A 21513-nucleotide genomic window follows, 5' to 3' on the forward strand; every position below is an offset into this window, starting at 1 on the left:
GGCTTTTACATATGCACAAGGTGGTTAGAGAAGCAAGCAGGAAAAGAACATCACCGTCAGATGCAGTTCGTTACGGTAGTAGTTAGTTAACTGACAATTAAGAGACTACTACTTTGATCATCGATTAACATTTAAAGTCATTTGTTAAACATAACCTTGTTTCAGCTTCTCAAAAATGAGGATTCACCACTCTTCTATTTAATACCATTGTATATTGAATATATTTTTTACTGTTGATTAGACAACACAAATGGTGTGATGGGTATTTTTCACTATTTCCAGACATTTTATAAATTATATGATAACATTGTTACATTGCTGCTTTACAAAAAGAAAACCAGGAATGTAAATCACAGCTTCAGCCAGTGTGAGAACTTGTGGCTTTAGTTGAGCTGCAACATTAGTTTCACTATAAATTAATCTGATATTGATATTTTTTTTGATTAATCATTAGGTCTAAAATAAGTCAGAAAATATTGAAAAGTGTCCATCACATGTTACCAAAGTCCAAGGTGACCTCTTCACATTTATTGTTTTGACTGACAAACAGTCTAAAATTCAGGTATTCTGTATCTTTCTTTTATAAAACACCTTGTTTTGTTTTGGTCACACTAATTAACTAATCAAAAAAACACTTGCTCCATGCTGCAGCTAATGACAATGTTCATTTTAAATGAAAGTTAATTCTGTTGATTATTTCCTCAATTCACTGATTAATAGCTTTGTCTAGAAAAAAGGTCAGAATGGTCATCACAGTTTCCCAGAACCCAAAGTTGAATTTTTGTATTGTTTATGGCCAACCAACAGTCCAAAACATAAAAAATATTAAGTTTATTATCATATAACATAAAGAAAACCACCATATGCTGACATTTACAAAGATAGAAGCAGTACATTTTTGACTCAAATGATTAATCAATTACCAAAATGGTTGAGCTAATTGTTTCAGTTCTATTTTTTGTTATTTTTTATTTTTTTATTTTTTTATTAATGAAACTTGCCCTTTAGTCCGATAGTATTGCTCCCTCACATACCCCAGTCTCTAGAGAAAAACACAGTCATTGTCCTTCATCAGTCCTTGATTGATCGGCTGATGATACACAAGCCTTCCTGTCTTTCCACTCCTCAACATCAGTAAATGAGACCGTGTCGTGTTTCGATTATAGTTCCTTCTCTACTGCACCCTGGCTCATAAACCAATAACCAAAAAACAGCAACACAAATGGGGTGAGTTTTAGTTTAGCATGGGTAATGTAGTGTGACTTAAATGTAGGTGGCTTCTGTTGCTGCTTGATGCTCACTACTCGCTACTTTTGCAAGTTCATAAACATTTTATAAGAAAAAAGATTTGGATGAAAGCTAACTGGTTGGTTTGGCAACTGTACATTTGGTTAACCACCCCAGTTCCATTGAAGATTGAGCTTTTACACAGGGGCTGTCTCCCATGCAGTAAATGAGACGTCAGGAAACTGGGCTATGGCTGCTCCAAGCAATGTAAATATTGGATTTTAGGTTTGGCCGCAGGGAAGCACTTTATTATTTTGTGCAGTCTGTAGACATCTGTCAACACAAGATGATACAACCCACTGCAGGTTAACAGGTAAAAGGTAACATTTGGATTTGTTTCCCCAAGGTTTGCCTTTGGACCAAAGCGATGGAAAAAGGATGATCAAGTAGATTGAAGATATAACATTAGCATTATAAGATAGCGTTCACTAGTTAGTTTTTAGGGTAAATAAGGGAGGATTTTTTGGTATTAAACATGTTTTTGTAAACTTCTTTTCAAAAAGTAAACAACCAGTTGTTACAGCTGATACTGTTTCACTTTTAACCTGCCTGCCATAATGAATGGTCCTGAATGCCTTCACAGATTACAGCTTAAATTTGTGGCTCTGAAAAGATATTAAACATACAAATCTTAGAGAGGGCAGATGAACTTCTCAGCAAAAGATCAGCAGAATTCATGCCGATGTGAAATATATATATAGTAAGAAAAAACAGAACGTACACTAAAGGCAGGTCCAGTCCAATAAAACCCATAAAGTAATTCATTGTAAAATTCAAAATGGCACATCCCCCACTGGAGCGCCTTCGGCTCTGTACTGCCACTAATGGCTGGAAGCTGTATTGCAACAGCTTAGGCCACTACATAATTGACCCTTCGCTAAGCCCCGCCCCCCCCTTAGTTACTGTTGCTAAGTCCGACAAACTGTCAGCGCTGCCACTGTCTATTATTGCACTCCCCGGATAAATATTGTCTAATTTGTTGGAAAAAGTGATCTCACAAAGAAGCAGAGAGTTTTGCAGTTGCTTTATACATTTGAAGGTTGTATTCAGGCTGTCAAACTGACTCAAAAGGACGTGAAAAAAATGAAAGATAGACGCTAAAGCCTACCAATCACACAGTACAAGTGAGCCACCGTATCCCCCGACAATTGAGACAAAAGACAACGATACGAACGATCAACACTTTTCCTGTAAATCTGGGTAGGCCCCTATTCATTATTACAATCATTAAAAAGCAGAACAGTAGGGCTTTATTACGTTACATTCAGTAGGAAGTTAGCTAGCGTTAGCTAACTAACACTACATTATGAGAATAAATCGTACTTCTCCTATCAACCTCTCTGGGTAGCGACAAGTGCCCCAGGAACAGCGTTTGACCATATCTTAGCAAAATACAGCCAAAAAAAGCTAGACAATGACTCTTTTTGCATTTAGAGTCAATGGAGCGCATCCACGAGTCAGACCTCAGTTAGAGCGAGACCTATACTGCACTGTGATTGGCCAGCTGTGTATTCGGGTTGTGGCTTAGCGAAGGGTCAATTAAGGGTGATATAGATAAAATGATCTGTCACAACATTTTATATTACAATATCTATATATACATACATATATACATACATGCCTGGCCCTTCATCCATCACGCCTGGTTACAAATCAATACCTTTCCTCGTAAAATAACATAATAATAATTTTTTTTGCAATGACCTGATTAAGATAACAGTTGAACCAGAGAAAAACTGTGAAGAGAAAACTAAGTTAATAGCTAAAGGGCCTCCCTTCAAAAGCAGGATGAAATCGTGCCCCAGGTAACAACATATTTTTCTTGCACACATAAAATTAAGCCATATACTGTAGATCCATACATGTGTGCCCACACACACACATACAGACAGAATGAGTAAACAAAGTCATTAACCATCTTGTTAACCACTTACTCTATCTTAGACGTTATAATCTTCACTCCAGTCAAGGACCTCCCAGTCAATCAGTGAATCTAACATAATTAGCTGTTGTGGTTTTACTTTTTATTGTTCTACAAAACAATGCAGAAAAAAAAAATTTATGCAGGACTGTATAAGTCCTCAACAGAATAGCTTGCGTGAGAGAGTAATACTCTATTCATCATCCACAATGACAGACATAATCCACCAGCAACGAGAGGACAGATGCTATTTTGACTAACAAATATGGTTGCTAGCGAGGGAAGAGGTAGCCACGACGCTCATCCAGCAGGTTAATAAGTGGCATTATGAAAAACACCAATCTTCCCGGCTGAGGTCCTCGTCTAGTGTTTGTTCCCCTTTTCATTTTAGAATGGTTTTGTAATTGAAGCTATAAAAGGTAGGAGTCCCAGGACTGAATAAATGTCACTAACATTATTGCTACAGTAACTGTGAATACATACAGTAATTAATAGAGTGAATAAAGTGATTTCAGATGACAATTTGAATGGCAATAACACTAATAATTAATTAATTAATGTACAATTCATTTATGTATTGCTTATGTAATGCCTCACATATCTTATTAGTGACATGTGTGGCTTGTGGGACTGCATTAATACTTAAAATTTATTGTTTCACTCTTTTAAATTTGAGTTGTTTAACACCTTTGGCATGCTATAGTACAAATACCACATTATTTGGTTTTGCAAACAGAGCTTTTGAGCAGCATCGGCTGCACACACGCACATACTATATATGCATACACACACACACACACACACACACACACAAAAAAAATCACACACACAACATAACACAAACAAATGTGGAACCCCAAGATTCAGACACGTGAGTACTCACACTCGCTGTATTGTTGCAGCTGGGAAAACTCCGCTGGGCTCAGACATACCCAGCTCCCGTCTCCCATACTGCCTGCCAAGCCAGGGGCGGGGCTCTGTGTCTGGGAGTGTTGTCGGTCCACGAATGCCGCTTAGGGGATTGATGGTTATCTTTGGGTCAAGTTGTGTAATAAGACCTGGTGAAGAGTTTTTGGGATGTCATCTCTGCCTCTTTACAACGAGCACCTTGGAGCACGCAGGAGGTTGAAAGTTGAAAAATTGAAGCCACAGGAGTAGAAAACTGGGAAGATGATGTTCTGTTTAGCTGAAGCTGGGGATAACTGCTTTTGTGTGCTGAATGTTGCTGAGATGCTCCAAATATTGAATTTGTCACTTTGAAGGCCAAAATACAAAAACAAAAGGATAGAAAAATAAATGTTTAGTCTGCTAGTAGATATGGGAGCTGTTAAATATGGTGCAGCTCCCAGCGTGCCTGTGGCAGTGAGGATAATGGATAGGGAGGTGTGTATGGTGACTGTCTGCCACAATAACTAAGTCCTTATGACTCGGAGATGGTACACGGTTACTCAGCAGGTCTGCAACATAAAACACCTTCTCTGACCTGGAGTGGGGCAAGCACAAGCAGAAGAGAGTAGAGCAGGGGAGAGAAAACATCAATTCAACATTCTCTGGTCTGTAACATCTCAATGTCTTTTTAAAGATAAAGGGGGGAGGAGAGGATTGTTATAGGATAAGATGGAGGAGGGAAAAAGGCAGCAAGGAAGACAACATAATATGAACAAGAAGAAAGCTGAGGGAAAGGACTGTCGTGCAGGAGATGGCCATACTTTAATCTCTTGGATGAATTTATAGTTTTTAATCTAGTGAACTATATTTAAATCTTTCTTTATGTCAAAATGCAGTTAATTTCTTCCAAAGTTAGTAGAAAATACAGTAATATATCAACAGCACAAAGGGCACCCACCCTAACACAGCACTAATTAAAACACATTTGGCTGTTTTAATTTCAGAACATTTAAGTTGTTATGGTAAATTAGATTTACACTCCTTTGCCAGCTGAGCTTGCATGCTGTTATGAGAAATTCACTCCACGTTGCATGTGAGTTATCCTTATAGACTCAACCAGGTCTTTTTTGACATTACAATTAAGTCAAAAAAAATTACCATGACACGGACAACAGTAACTTAACAACAAAATTGGTAAACTGATTTGTGGTGCTCGTTTAGCTATTCTGAACAAACAACAGGAGGATAAACGTGTCAAAGTGATGCGACAGGATTTATTTGTGAACCACTGATCCAGAGTAACATTTGACATGTTTCTGAAAAAACACAATTTTGTTAAATTCTTTTAAGAAATGTTTTTCTTTTAATTTGTGAAAGCCAATCCTTTAACCCAATAGCTGTGTCAGAATCATTTCACAGAACTGTTGTATTTAAGTTGTTGCCTACTGTAGCCTACAGTTAGCATGATGCTATTAACATTTAACATTTAACTTTAACTAGCATTGGTTGGCAAGAGACTAACATTAATTGTAGTTTAACTAGCATGCTAGTATTGAACAGATAGGCATGTTATATAAGTGATAAAAGCAGAGGCAGTTAAGACTATCACCAGAGATTTGTTATCAACTTCAAAACTATCCATGTGTGTGTTTTCTGATCTGGTGCTCCTATAGACAGGATGAAATTTGGTGTCAGTGCCTTTCAAAATGTTATTGTCTACTCTACGGTGTCAGGTTGAGTAACATTGAAGGCAAACATGAACACGCAGGGATGTTGAGAGAAGCAAATGAACACAACAGAGTTAGAGAGGTTATTATTATGCCCTTGTGTGGATAATAGCAATACGTTTTGTGCACTCTAATTAAATTATTCTTTTACGTAAATATAATTCTCTCCAATATAATGCAAACTCTTGTTCAAAATATCCTCTGTTTCACTCAGAAATGAGCCACAGATATAATGCCATGCATTTCGAGGCAGTAAGTCTTTTTCATGACTTTCAGGAATGGCACAGGTGTAATGACCATGACATTATAAACTGCTGTTCTCCAGTTTGTTATGTCAGTTCCTGGGCCGTAGCTTTCTTTGTGCATGCTGGTTCACTGGGACACTTAAGTGAAACAGAGCCATCATTAATGTTATAAATTCCACCTGTGCTCTTCTGGGACAAGTCAAAATGTTTCCTGTAGCAGCTTAAAGTCATTAAAGCCACAGACTCCATTGTAAAGGTGTATAAAAATAATAGAATCCAGTAAGGATCCTTGCTTGTGCATTTAGTGTAAATTGGAGATGAAAGGGCTTTTGACTAACTCCAGAGTACACATAGTTCCAAGAGAGAAAAGATAAAAGCACGGGTGACTAACTCAAAATCACCAGAGGAATAACAAAAGCTTATTTTTAGAAATGGTTCTCCACTGAAAGAAAAACTGTTTTAATATACTCCTCAAACTTCACAAAAGCACAAAAACATTGCACCTTTCTAGCCACTGCTTTACATATGACTCAGATGGATTCAACATGAACTTAGTTTACTGCACTTTTGGAAGTCATAATCTTTGGGTCTTTGAGGCAATGCAGTATGATATGATGATGATGATGTTAATTCTAATATAAAAATAACAAGTATGTATATGAATACCAAAACAGTTGGATGCATTGTTTGAAAAAATTATAACTACTTGAACAGTAACCGTGGTAGAAATGTATGGATGTGAAGGAATGTTTAATTTGTGCATTGACCTGAGTGGCTTCACACTTTACATTACGTTAAGAGACTCTGGTGTCTGGAAATAACGATGTCAACTTTGTTGATGTTCCGGAGTAATACACACATTGTCTGGTGCTGTGATTATACATGATTTTGCATGATGTAGGACATCCTGTTTAAAGCTGAGCGAACATAATGTTGCTTTAAATTGTCGGCATCTGACTGTGTCCCTGCTTACATGCTGCATGCACCAAGATCTCATCTGATTCCAGATTTATTATTATTATCAATTCAGGTAAGGACAACTTGGACTGAACAAGTTTTTATTCTTCTTTTCATTAAAGTGAAGATTGACATAGACATAAAAGGTTTTTCTACATCAGTGACATACACTTCACCATGAACTGTACTGACAAGACATGAATCCTTTTGACAATAGAGTCAGTCTATTTTTAATTACTGCCCATCAACTCTCGCAGTAGTTTCTCACCTGAAAACAGATCAGCATGATTTCACTGTGGTCAGATTCAGTGAAAGTAGTTTGCATAGATAATGGGTGTATAGACATGCACACCAGACTGGGATGATGATACTTTTAAGAAGTACTAATGTTTGGGTCTTTGGATTTTCTGCAGTAGATGTTTTTAGGTGATTTAGTATAGACCACTGTGGAGAAATTATAATGCTGACGATGAAATGACTCAAATGTCACCTAATGATGAACTATATTCTGACAAGACAAGCAGAGTCAGTCTATTTTTAAATACTGCCCATCAACTCTCGCAGTAGTTTGAAAACAGATCAGCATGATTGACTGTGGTCAGATTTGATTAAAAACAGTTTGCAAGATATACATAGAAAAGAAAAGGGTTGTAAAGATTTGAACACCAGACTGGGATGAACAGGCATCATGAAACAAACCTATAGAATGCAGTCTCTATAACATCTGAAGGCTGGTATTATTCTATATTTTCTTATTGTATATAATCCCATAAAAAAATCAAAATGAGCAATGTTTTAAGCTGTCTCTTAAAACTTTCTGCCTATCCTGTTCCTGGAAGTTAGTTTCTTTAGCACACTTCCATAACAGTTTAACTGACATTGTTACATCCACCATTTGTCAGACCAAAAAATTATTGCTATTGACTGGAGACGCCGGTGGAAACGTGGGGGAGGAGTTTGTTGTGTACATAGAGGAACTACTAGCAGTACTATATTTCCTAACATTACTTCAATACAACACACCCCTTTATGTAACAATGTAGGTCTGTGGCGCAGAGGAATTAGCCAAATCCTTTTTCTGCAGAGGCAATACTTGTTAGTACAGTAGGATTGTTTCATTGTTTTTACCAGCCTTGTGTTTTAACCCTCCATTTCCTTCTTTTACACTATCAACCAGCCTTTAAAAGTGACGCAGTGTTCACTCCCCTCTCCTTTATGAGCTGCTCTCTTGACTCCTGGACTACATGGTAGACAGCCGGTGGCATGTACTAATGGGCTGCACATAAATGATGTTACAAACGTAAAGGGAAGGGGAGGTCTACATGTATGTATGTTCTATGAGTGAATGAAAGACAGACTGAGAGAGAGGCACGTGCCTAACAAGCGTACGGGGCCTCCCCTCTGTGCAGAGAGGGAATCTGTTTTGTTCACGGGGTTGCCCAGCAACTATGACGTCACTGAAGTGCACGACAAAGAGAAGCACCATGACAGAGATAAACTGAGAGATGGAGGGAGAGAGAGCAACGGATACTATGAACAGATGTAACTACATGATGCATCAGTTCATGTATGTCCTCAGGAGGCCTGTGTGATTGCCTGCTTTTGCCACAAACCACATGGATTTTTTTTATTTTATTTAACCACAGAATAATAACAGTTAGGTGTCTTAAAACAATATTTTGACATTTTTGGAAATATGCTCATCAGCTTTCTGGCTTAGATCGGAAAATCACTCTCATATGATCTGTACATAAATATGAGGTTAGTTAGTTATTTAAAAAAAACAATTTGTTGTATACACGGGGTTATGTGTCTGACTATTTTATTGTCTGGCAGTAAAGTGAAGACTCAAGGAACTTTAATCAGTCATTTAGCTGACCCTTTTATCCAAAGTGACTTACAATTGCTTTATATGTCAGAGGTTGCACGCCTCTGGAGCAACTAGGGGTTAAGTGTATTTTTCAGGGACACATTGGTGGATGTAGCGGTAGGAATTGAACCAGAGGAAGATGTCTGCAACCATTTTTCATCTCTTCAGTGAAGCGGTGGATTGATGTATGAGTCACATGTTTCATGTTCATCGTGATTTATTTGCCAGGTTTCCTTTGCACTTTGACACATTTTGTTTTTATCAATACAACTTCTGACACTGAGCTATCTGTGTTCAGATCTTTGCACTTACAGATATGAGTAGTGCCAGTCATTGAATCTAACTCTCTGGCAGAAAGCAAATAAGCATATTTTCCCAAAATATTGAAGTTTTCCTTTAAGGTGTCGCTCCAGCTTTTAACTCATTCTCAAAAGCAAGAGAGCAAAAATAGACCTGACCTAAAGGACAGTTTGTTGTATGAGAACCTCTTTCGAATCTGCTGCCTCAGTGCTGTGGTTTTAACAAGCGCCAGTGACTCACAGAGCTTCTTGGTGTTAAGAAAGAAAGAGACAGAGAAAAGAGAGGGGTTATTTACACCTCCACAACACATTATGTTCATTACAGCACTCCGTCTGTTTGAGTCTGAATGCTTAAATAAGCATTCGCAACTTGGGAAACCAGATACAATGTTATACAATACAATTTTATTTATGTGATGAAAAATAACAAGATGTTTTTTTAAAAAGGCAGTCAATTGTCAAAACATTAAAATAATGAAAGAGAAACACATAATTGTGTTTTCGCAATATATGTGTGAGTGTATGTTGGTTATGTGATTAGATCTCTTATTATAAAATTCAGATTGTGCCTAATAGGGAAATACATCTTAAAAGTATTGGGTTAATTTTTGACTAGGCTTCTACTGTAGAAAAAAACACTTTTTTTCTGAACTACAAACAGAATTGAATGCTTTTTGACCTTCATACTACAAAAACCAACGAGTCCTCCAAATTAAATGGCAAAAAGTGTTTTCTAATCTGGTCTATTATCTAATCTAGTCCCATTTTCTGATCAGTCATGACTATGATTAGGGATTTGGTAGCTTTAGGCACAAGTTAAGATACTTGGTTAGAGTACGGTTGGAGACAGATCATAGTTTAAATTAAGAAATAACTCACTCACTCAAGCTTATATACACCTCCAGCAGTTACAGAGAAACCTTCTTATTCATTTTAAGTTGTGTTTCTGGCCACATTGTGAATGTCTAATGTTCATATCTCTTATTTTGGTCTCCACCAATTCCTGAGGAAAACATCTTGCTCTTTAGCTGCTAGATGCTCCACTATGTTCAACAGCTAGTCTCTAACTGTGTCTATCTGCTGTTTGCTGCTTAGCATAGTGGCCGAAAACAAACTATGAGAGTGGTGAGAGTGAACGAAAACAATAAAGTTGCAGCTGGACAGCTAAAAAATGAGGTGACTACAAACCTCTGTAAAGCTGAAGGGCAGCTGCAGATTCAGGTGATAATTCTCTGTAGGTTCATCACTTTGAGCGACACAAGCTCACATTGTTATTTAATTCATTGTTATCATAAAAATATCAATTATAGCCACTTTCAAAATCTGACCGTCCGCATCCTGACCTCAAAAAGAGGTTCTCAATAACATTGTCAATAACGGTCATGATTTAAATGGTCACACAAGCCAGATAAAGACCACAAGACTTCCTTGGCAGGTAAACAAGATCTCAGAAAAACACAGTTTGAAGCAAAGAAATATGTAACTCCTCACCCAAATTTCTTTGACTAAGCCTAAGACAGCAGGAAGCTTATTATGGACCATTTAATAACACTTCCATCCAGTCCAACACACCACTCCCGCCTGCTGTTGTTGTGTCTGAACATTCACCACCAAGAGGTGTTCCAAGACATAAAGCATGTGGAGAGAGCAGCACTGCCAAATTAGGGTACTGATGATGATTACGGCGATAACACTGAAGAGGAGGAAAAGTAAACAGAAACCGGAGCTCGGACATAATTATGTTCACAAAGGGAAAATATGAAGAGAAGTCCGGGACAACAGAAGCAGGGGGCGGATCCAGAGTCTGTCCAGATATCAGAATCAGAAGATTCCAGCTCAAAGTTGGCAGTGACCTTTAGTATAAAACTGGAAGCAAAATGCCAGACAGGATGCCTCTAACTGACACTTCCCTGTCGAGTGTTGAGCAGGATGCTGTGGGCTAGGCAGGCCCTCACTACAGGAAGAGTGTCAAAGCCCCGATAGCAGCTGCGACGCTCTCGACACAGACCCTCACTCTCGCCAGCGAAGCGTTTTCACTCAGTGTGAGCGTGTATGCTGCAAGAAGCCATAGGCCTGTGGGACCATATGATTAAATGGATACCAGCAGCAGCTTTTCTGTGTCAAACATCAGTCATTTTCAGCACTGAGATAATCTTCATGATCCAAGCACTTTCTAAATATAGACCTCCTGCCATAACTGGGTCGGTAGCTTACTGAACAAACCTAGAAACCTAAAATTCAAGCTCCAATTCACACCTTCATTATGTGGTGGCTCCTACTGAAACTAGCCTTTAGGCTTCAATCATGCATGTGATGAAACCAATCTTATATGTAAATGTTTATAATGGGGAAGCACACTTAACCCATTTCACACCCATGATAGAAAGCGCAACCATTTCACAGGCCTTCAGTAACAGCTGGCTAGTTACAAAAGGGAGGTGAAAGATGACAAGCTGAACTTGAGTTAGCTGAACTTTAGTGAAAATGACCAGGAATCTAACAAAAGACTCCAGTACACTAATTGCCTCATGGGAATGAACAAGAACAAGTATTTATAACAACCCACAGATGAAGTACACTCTGGGTGCCACTCCCGGGTACTACACAAAGTCCTAAACACAGCGGTGAGAGAGTTTTCTACCGAGTTAGTTTGTTCAGCAGGGCATTACATATCACACATGCAGAAGTCTTACTTTGAAGCATTATGTGTGTCCTCTACATTAAGTGCCTGCGCATGCGGTCTGAATGTGGTTTTGGCTTTAAAAGCGTAGCACACCTGCAGTAGCTTGGGCCTGCTTTGGGTTGGATTTGCATTTTCCTGTGTGTGTAGGTGTGTTTGTGTGCACGTGTGGGCCTGAAAAAAAAACACTTATGCCATCATCATCACTTTCTGCACATTAAGAGATTTCTGTAGAGTAAGGAAATCAAACAGCTCAAGTGTGTGTGGGCCGAGCTTTTAATTCTTTCACCCTTGAGACCAAGAGAGAGTCAGTTCTTCAGTATTAGTCACTGAAGCACTTCAATCACCTGCATCCAATGGCAGGTTTCCTTTGCTTTGTTCAAACCTATTACCTATGCCTGTAATGGCTCGTTAGGCTCTTTGTATTGGTCTAGGATGCTTAAGAAAATGTTCATAGTACTTGAACAATAAAGAAAGGCCATTAAGAGAAGTGACGAAGTGATGATTGACAAAATTCCAATGACATTAAACAAGTTTGAAGGGAAGTAAACATTAGAGAACAGAATAGCCCGGTTTCACTGTCCCACCAAATCAGGTGTTGTGGCGAAAAACCCCAGTCCTCCCTATCATTTGAATATGGGCAGTGTGTTTGGGTTGCGGTGGCAGGGACCACAGGGGATGGCGTAAAAAAAAAATAGGGTTGAAAAATAATTCACAAAAAGGCTACCAGACGCCACGCCGCAGTGGCCAAGCGCATAAGCCAGATTCATGTTCCATTTCATACAATGCAGAATTCACACATACATGGTGGGTTTGTCTCTTGAGCAAGTCTTCAACTGTTTGCAGATATGTGCATAAAGGACTCAAAAAGTCAACCAGAGAGCCTTCAAACACTTCCTGGTTCCCCAGTGGGACAGTCCTGTGCTCTCATGGACTTGTCTCCCAAAGAATCCTGAATTCTCCCTTTAAGAGTTATATTTTATTAGAAAAAAATCATTTTCAAGCCCAATTTGGCTCTTCATCAGATACAGAAGTATTAATTACTGCAGAATATTTTGGACTCCACATGTGGACAAGAAAGACATGCAAATGTTTTGCACACTGACCCATCTTAAATAATGCCACACCACAGGCCTGCAGGATTAGGACAATTTCCTCCCTGATCTGGAGCAAAGGAAGAAGTCAGGTGATGTTATAAAACAGTCTTTATAGGGAAGAGGCCAGATTGGACAGAGGCATCAAATAAACATTTAACTTTAACACAGAAGACGGCTATTCATTACAACTGAAAGTCAGTGTTGACCACGATCATATGTAACTGTAATTATTATTGTTTCCCTAAACCTAACCAAGTTAATTTTATGCCTAAACCTAACCACTCATTAACAACATGGTTGTCGCATCATAAAACAATAAACAGATTTATTTTTCAGCAGTAATTTGAAGCAGAAGGCACAGACAAATGATGTCGTCCTGCTGAAAGGGGCATGGCATGGACAGTGTATTTGGTAATAACTGCCTCTTTGTTACCTTCACAGCTTTGCACTTTATCTTATTTGATGCACAATGTAGTGTGCGGTATTCACATGTTTATCTTATTCTTTTATTGTGTTTTTTATGCGTCCTTGCTGCTGTCTTTTTAACGTCCATTAATAAAGATCTGGACTGAACCAAGCTTACTGCTGACAATGAAGCAACTGGTGAGTTCAATCAGTGGTGGCACATGGCTTTATACAGCCTCCCCTGGTCCAGCACAGGGAATTGGCAGTGACAATGACCACAATACAGAAGGAGCTTTTCCAAATTGAGAGCTTTTGCTCAGAGAGAATCATATATCCTTACTTTCTAACCTCTGACAGTGGAACGCATTTCTGCTGCAAAAACTGATGTTTTACTCAGGATGGAGTTTCCTCCTTTGTGAGCTTTTCAGTGAGGGGCATCTAAAGGGCAGGGGGGAAGTGTACAGGCCAGGACATAGTTGAAGACAAATTTAGTGATTTATATTGTTTTATAGAAGGAACTGCATGGGGGCACAGTTAACCTTAGGGGCTGTAGACTGAGCTTCATCTTTACCCATAAAAGGAGTGCTGCTGATCCCCTGTCAAGACTTGACAAGACACACAGACTGTACACAAAATCAAACACACACACACCGTGCCTGCTTCTTGTCCCAGGCAATCTTCACCTCTCGCCCCTGTTATCAGAACTCACTGTTTCCATTTAGGCCTTTTTTTTTTATGTGAATTTCTATGCAATGGTTCTTTCCATCTCAACAGTATGATTTAGCTCAGTTTTCATCTCTGTTTTCACAGCTTGCAGCAGAGGCCAGTAGGATGAACCACAGATCTTCCGCACAGTCGTTAGTCATCTACTGAAGTTCTACTACACAGTCATTAATTGTAGTATACAGTTATATTAGTTTTTATACCTACAGCAGGTGACAGGGACGGACTACCAGTTATGACTGTTGTCTATTATTAAGAACTTCTCATTGAGAAGGTCAGGATGTGGACAGTCTGATTATTAAAGTGAGTGAATTTGATGACAATGGTGGTGAACATACAGGGAATTATTACCTACAGCAGGTGACAGGGACGGACTGGGGGTAAAAAATGGCCCTGGGCTTTGATACAGACCAGCCCAACAGAACGGTTCACCATATATACTCCACCACGGCCGGCCTGCTAATGCACGCACATACAAACAGGTCCAGCCACTAATAAACCGCAGCATTACAGCCATTGATCACTCTGGTTATACTACTTTAAAAAGTCTGCATAACACACTGAAATTGTCATGATTGAACTCTCTCACACCACATGAAGACTCGAGATAAGAAAACTAAAATATCCACAATCCTCTCTGAGACAGAGAACTGTCTAACTGCTCAAGGATAGCTGGTTGGCTTTAAGTCATGGGAGTACACACAATAAAAAACTGCTTGAACACCTCTCCAAACAGAATGTAACCTAAGAGAGCAGCACCGATCATCAACCCGGCTATATATAAACAACTACATATAAATGAACTAATAAAGCTTTGAAAAACTACAAAAACACAGCAGCAGCGCCGCTATTTCTGTTTTACTGTGTGACTTTTTTACATTGACTTGCATTTCAGCAAAGACCTTTGACTCTTTTGTCTCTGAACTTTTCAGCCTGACTCTTAACATTTTTTAAACTCTACTTTTCCATTTTCTGTTGTAGCTCATTTTCCAGTCTTCACTGTCACTGTGGTGTGTGTGAGGGAGACTGAAGGGACTAAGGCCGCATAGTTCATATGGAATAGACCAACGGCAAGAGAAGTGGGGGTTGGCCCGGTCGCTCAACCTTCTGCCAACGTTTTTATTATAGTAAAAACATATAGGCCAAGAAAGGTGACCCACCGGCCCGGAGGTTAGGAATTGTATTCCAGATGGCTAGACGGCCAGTGGCAGGTGTGTAAAGTTACAAGCATAAGAAAAATAAATTAAATGTATGTTGTGCTGTGATCCCCTGTAGCTTATACTAGGCTACAGTTCACTGGGCAGACACTGGGTTTGGGAATGGGACTGCAGCTGACACTCAAACTATCCGAGAACGTTGTGGATTGATCGGCGATTAGCTCTGCTGCAGGCTAGGCTCACACAGGGCCATGGCTTTCTGTTCTCTAACCTACTGGGGATGTAGCCTCACAAATACCAGGAGTATTTATGGAAGGCCTAGGTGTCATGGCAACTGGGGGATTGTGTGTAAAACGCAGAGGGGAGTGGAAAGGCCAAGCTATACACAACAACTGATTGCACTGTGCTTAAAGTGGAATGCCAACTAATTTGAAATAATTCACAAAACGTTTCCTCTGCAATGGCTGTGCAGTAGAAAACAGCACACCTACACTGATACCTTGTTAGTCTGAAAGATCCCCTCCAGACATGTTTTAAGTCAAATAAAAACAAAGACAGTTCAAATACCCAGTGAAAAACATCTTAAAATTACATTTACTCCTTCTTCCTCAATGTCCAAAATCTATGAATATGCAAATGTTTTTCATTTCAAATGTTTAACTGTAGGACACATGATGTCTCCTACTTGACTGAAAGGTCCCTTCTCAGTTGTTTATACGTACTTATATGTAAGTTGCATATTGGACTGGCTTCCTAACTACTGTAATCTCATACATACACACCTTAAACTTGGATTTGAGGTGAACACAGAGAAAGTTTCCTCCGTAAGTGTGTCAAACTCTACACAGTGAAGGTCAAACATCCAAGTGAAGTAACAACAAGCAAAACATATTTTTGAGTGAAGGGGTAGTTTAAATTTAGACCTTAAGTTTATTTGACATTTTGGAAAAAAATCGACAATATGTATGTACTATGTATTTGAGAAAAATATAAATAGATAAATAGTGAAATATCTTGACAGCATAAAACACCATTATTTTATGTAGGTCGTCATAAACATTCACTTTTCTTTATTCTCTCAGTGTTACCCCTGCTGTGCCACCTGTCCTCTCCCACCAATCAGGGAACAGGCAGCAAACTCACACTTTTACTGTTGTATTAACTTAAGTTTTATTTTTCATATTTTATCTTATTTTATTTATTTATTTTTATTTTCTAACACACACAAACACACACTACTGTTTTATTTACTTTATTTAACAAACTGTATGAAATTCTTCTTTTGTATTATATTTTAAGCATTGGCAAAATTGTTGTCATGCCAATAAAGCTGAATTGAATGGAATTGTCCTTCTCTGCTAAGAGCTCTAATGATGAAACAAACATTTGTACGATGTAAATAAAGTGCTTGTCATGTGTGTTTGTGTGAAACAATCAGACAGTCCCGCCACCTCCACGCATGTTTGCAGAGGTGTCAAATAAATAAGGGCAGGTTTTGAACTTTACACACTTTATGTTGTTGCTTCACAGGAGAATCTTGCCACTGGCCAATCCTTGGAAGACTTTTAGAGGTAAACAGTTACAGTCATGTGCAGCTTTTGTCACCTATGATAGGGACTCACCAACTCACTAGTGCATAAAAGGGTCTACAGGTCTTAAAAAAATATTACTATAATAGTAAAAATAAAACTAAATCTGTTGTAAAGATCCCATGATTTGGGGACCTAAACCTTATTGAAAAATGTGTCATCATTAAAATATTTATTGGTGACCTCATGCTTCGCCTGTAAAAAAGCCAACCAATAAAGGCGTCACAAATGGTATTGAAATGTCACTGCTGGTCTGTTATTATGAGAAAACAATACACAACACTGCAGTAGGACTGGTGTGCAGAATATATTAGGGTGGCAAGGCCTGTCTGCGTATCGTATAAATTAAGCGTATAAATTGAGCCTGTTACTTAAAGATAGTGTTTAATTATGGGTTGTGTTTTTGCCTTAAAGTTGCAAGGCTAGTGAATTTCTGTCTAGAATTTCATGTCAGCCCCAAAAGTTTTCAGTAGGCCCAGTTTAACCTACCACGGTTTTCGGCTGGCTTTTGCCAAAAACAAATAACTCACAGCTTTCAAATGCTTGACAGGAGAGTGTGTGATTGTAGTTTTATTTGGTGATCCACTCACTGATACCGCTTATCTGTTATTGGCCATTTTGGCCACCTCATGGTTGTAAGGTTCTCTAGGCTTTCATTAATATTTGTAAAAATATAACATAATAATATATTGTGTTTGGTTTGGGTTTTTTTGTGTTTGTCTGGATATTGATAACCTTGTTTCTATTTTCTCTTTTGTCACTCCTCTGTTGTTGTGTAATGATTGAGATATATGTCCCCCTCGAAAACATCTCATGGGGTTTATCCATATAAATCCATTTCAATATTTAAATAATCAGCTGAATCCATTTGTTGATGTTGATTCTGTTTGTCGTGTTGAAACTTGATTAGAGAGACCAGTAGGCAATAAGAAGTCATGTTACTGGCTAATGACTTAATATAAAAACACGATTACTTTTGTTGTTTACTTTTCATTGGTTATGTGGTAGATGTGGAAATTACAAATAACATTACTGATTAAAATCAATTAGTTGTTATATGTTGTATTTAAAGTGGCTATAATTTATATTTTATAATGACACTTTGAAAATTGTGTGACAATATGAAATGAGTTGCTCATAGTGATGAACCCACCATTTGCTGGCTGGCCCATAACTATACTATTTTGGGTCACTCTCACTGCTCTCCTAATACAACCTATATTTATGTTTACATGACGAGGACATCTTGTGGTCTTCATCTGGCTTGTGCCACACAAATTGTGACTGTTGTCTATTATTAAGAACCTCTCATTGAGAAGGTCAGGGGTGGTGAACATACAGGGAATTATTACCTGAATCTGCAGCTTTAAAAAGCCTTATAGTGATTTTCAGCTCATTGTTTACTGTGTACTGTTTTAGTTCACTCTCACCGCTCTCATAATGTTGTTTTCGGCCACAGCAGGCAGCCGCTTTCAGGGACGCTGTAAAAACACACTTTACACTACCTGCACACAGACACAGCTAGAGACTAGCTGGTGAACACACTGGATTATTTAGCGAGTAAAGAGCTGGAGAGACCAAAAACTGAGCTAAAAGAGATTGCATATTGGACTCATAACTCCAAATGAATGACCATGTTTCTCTGTGACTGCTGGGTGTGTAGAAATGTAACTATTTGCTAACAAGTTAGACATATCAACTTAAAAGGGGATGATATGTCAATGATGTGTTCACAATGTCTTTCCACTTCCCCCCAATGGGCAAAAAACAATAGTTTTTGTAGGTTTAAGCTAATTGATTGCATCTCCAGTTAAACTTACATTAATGAGCAAATTCCATGTGATTATATCTTCATAGTATTACTATACGTACTGTTGAGGTTAATGGTTTGGCAATCATCTATCTGTTGCAGTTGCTTGAATGTACCAACAAACACATGACTAAATATTGCTGCCTTGTTAATGCACTGCGTTATGTAATATATATTTAGTTGTACATATTGCTACTGTTGTAATCTTGTGTTGCTGTTCCTGTTATGTGCTGGATGCAGCTATTTGGCCCTGTCTTGCCTAGGGTTCATCTGTAAAAGAGGTTTTAGTCTCAATGTGACTTCCTAGTTAAATAAAGGTTATACATAAATATATACAGTGTGTGTGTGTGTGTGTGTGTGTGTGTGTGTGTGTGTGTGTGTGTGTATTAATATATTTAGATTTATTAATTTTTTTGCTTTTACATAAAAGATGTTAAATATGTCTACCTTGTTTAACAGTGTTTCTTTTCTGAATAATCAGTTGTTGCAAAAGGGAGGTGGTGTCTTATAATCAGGGTTATCTTCTATTCGGGTCAGTATGGAAATTAAAAGAGTAAATTTGAGTGGGTCTGTGCATGCTCTTGTGCTAATCACGCGGATCCATGTTCAGACAGGCGATTGTTCACCTCTTAATCCATGTGATGAATTACTGTCTGATGGCCCACGGATCATCGTCACGAGGCTTTCACCACCACAGACTTCACAGACCTCTACTGACCCAGCAGCTGGCCTCCCACAGAGACATGATTTCACACCGTTTGAATGCACATTACACATACACATACATATACTACACAAACAGGTACTTATATTCTTTCTTTGGGCTCAAAATGTGAGCTGCATATCACAGCGCTGCTAAATGATCCTCTTCCCTTCACCCTCTATCCATCCTCTGTCTTTACACCCTTTCTATTCAGTTTCTGCCTCTCTCACTCTGTTGACGCTCTTCTCCTGATTCTCAGCTCTGCCCTCTCTGTGCGCTTGTTGTGTTCTCACAGACGAGACTCGGGCGGAGGATCCCTAATGTTTATCACAGACCAAGTGGATGCTGTCAAGGGATAAATAACCATCGCATTCGGTGATTGCTTGATGAGATGTAATTAGGCGTGCCGACTGCAGATTAATCACGAGAAGTCAGCCGTCTCATGCTAAAGCGTCGTTCTCAAGGTGGCAGTCTGGGATTAGAATGGAGTGTCATTAAGACTTGCAACATATACTCAAAAACCAATACCATTTTATTAGAGAGTAAATGCAAAGAAGTAGCATTAGAATTACAGTTCACTATAAATATCACAGCCTTTCAATATCTTGCCTCTCCTTCTCAGAACTAAGGACAGCACAAGGTTAAAATAACAATCTGAAATATAGAGACACAGTTTTGGTCAATTACTTCTGTTAATTTAATTTAATATCCTCGTTAAAAATTGATGATATACAGTACCTGATTATGATAATTATTTTAACAATAATAGTTATGCCCTTTGCCATGCAACTCCCTAACAAAGGTCACCCTACTGGTGAAACATGTTCGAGTATATTTTCAGTTGATTACATTAGCCTTGCAAAAAGCCTTCTGATTAATTTTTTCCCAGATAACAAGTGACACGACCCTGTGAGGTGAACACTGTTACTGGGTAACAACTGATCTGACTACAGTATATAAATTGTGTTGAACTAGTTTGTCTCCAGCTGCTTCCTGTGGCATAACGAGACATTTTTGATTTTAATCCTTCTCCACCCAAACACACATCACACCCAGTGTTGTTCTAACCTTCTCAACTACTGAGACAAGTTGTGATGCCATTTAGCGCAAAACCTCGCCACAAAGCCATATCAGCAGGTCTGGTTCAGATACAGTAAATTAAAAAAATAATAATGAAAAAGTTGAAGTGAGAAAAGGTTATGGACACACAAGCAAAAACAAAAAGGAAAGGGAATCCTGCAAGAAAGCAGGGAAATGTGTCTTAACAAAAAAAAAAAAAAAAATCAGGTGCTGAGAATGTGCTGAAAAATAGAGACACAGCAAAGACAGATCAGACACTGATTTTTTTTTTAAAACAGCTTGATCATCGACATGGAAGCAGGAGTACGAGACAGACATAGGAGAGTGGGAACAGGAGGAGTAATCACAGAGTAAGTCTTCCCTACCTCTGGCGATTGCTGGTCCCACTAGTCCATGTAACATCCCTGTTTGGTCGTTTAGTGAAGACCCAGCTATTCAGATAGTCGGTCAGTGGCTCCAGGATGTGGAGTCGTGGCTGGGCTGAACTGCTGTCTGGTTCCCAGTAAGCAGGCAGCAGCAGCCGAGTCGTCCTCTCTGCTCACACAAACACGCGGCTACATGAAGCACAACAGCAGAGGCACTGGAGCCTCGTCAGGGACAGCAGCAACATCCCTCCCATCCACCCTGAATTAATTAAGCCTTTTTTCTCCCTCTGCTGCCCTCCCTCTCCCTCTCTCTTCTTTCTCGCTCTCAGTCTCTCTGATTCTCATGTGCGCATGGTTAATGCTTTCTGTGTGTGTGTGTGTGTGCGTGTGTGTGTGTTTCTGTTTCCCCCTGTGTTCAGTTTCCTCTCTTGCTCTCTTCCCTCTTTCTGTCGCACTAATCATCAGCCGTAAATGGGTCTTCTTTTCCTCCTCCATTCCACCTTCTATACTATTAAATCTGTGGTTCCTCTTTTTTAATCTTTTTTACCTACATAAATAACAAATCAGGGAATGAAAAAATGTACTTAATATATTCTTAGTTTTACAGAGAACAGTACCTAAACTGGTAGAAATGCATAATTTATTGAGAATAGTTGTTATCTTCCCCCCCCCCAAAAGGTGATTATTACATTTTTAATCTAACTTTTAAC

General features: G+C 38.8%; 1 protein-coding gene across 3 annotated transcripts in view; it reads right to left on the reverse strand.

Moving 5' to 3' along the window:
• Nucleotides 1–21145, reverse strand: part of LOC119904552 (diacylglycerol kinase beta) — a 119369-nt gene extending 98224 nt beyond the window's left edge. For all 3 annotated transcript variants that reach the window (XR_005444723.1, XM_038721329.1, XM_038721327.1), the window contains exons 1-2: nucleotides 20804–21145; nucleotides 4092–4691 (exon numbers count right to left, since the gene is read on the reverse strand). Coding sequence is in view for 2 of the 3 variants with exons in the window: in XM_038721329.1 (XP_038577257.1) it covers nucleotides 4092–4158 (67 nt within the window). In the remaining variant the exon portion in view is untranslated. The remainder of the gene's footprint in view (nucleotides 1–4091; nucleotides 4692–20803) is intronic.
• Nucleotides 21146–21513: the final 368 nt, after the last annotated feature.

The sequence above is a fragment of the Micropterus salmoides genome, unplaced genomic scaffold (assembly GCF_014851395.1).
Source record: "Micropterus salmoides isolate LMB-PRFRI ecotype aquatic unplaced genomic scaffold, ASM1485139v1 Ms_hic_scaffold_15, whole genome shotgun sequence".
Classification (NCBI taxonomy): domain Eukaryota; kingdom Metazoa; phylum Chordata; class Actinopteri; order Centrarchiformes; family Centrarchidae; genus Micropterus; species Micropterus salmoides.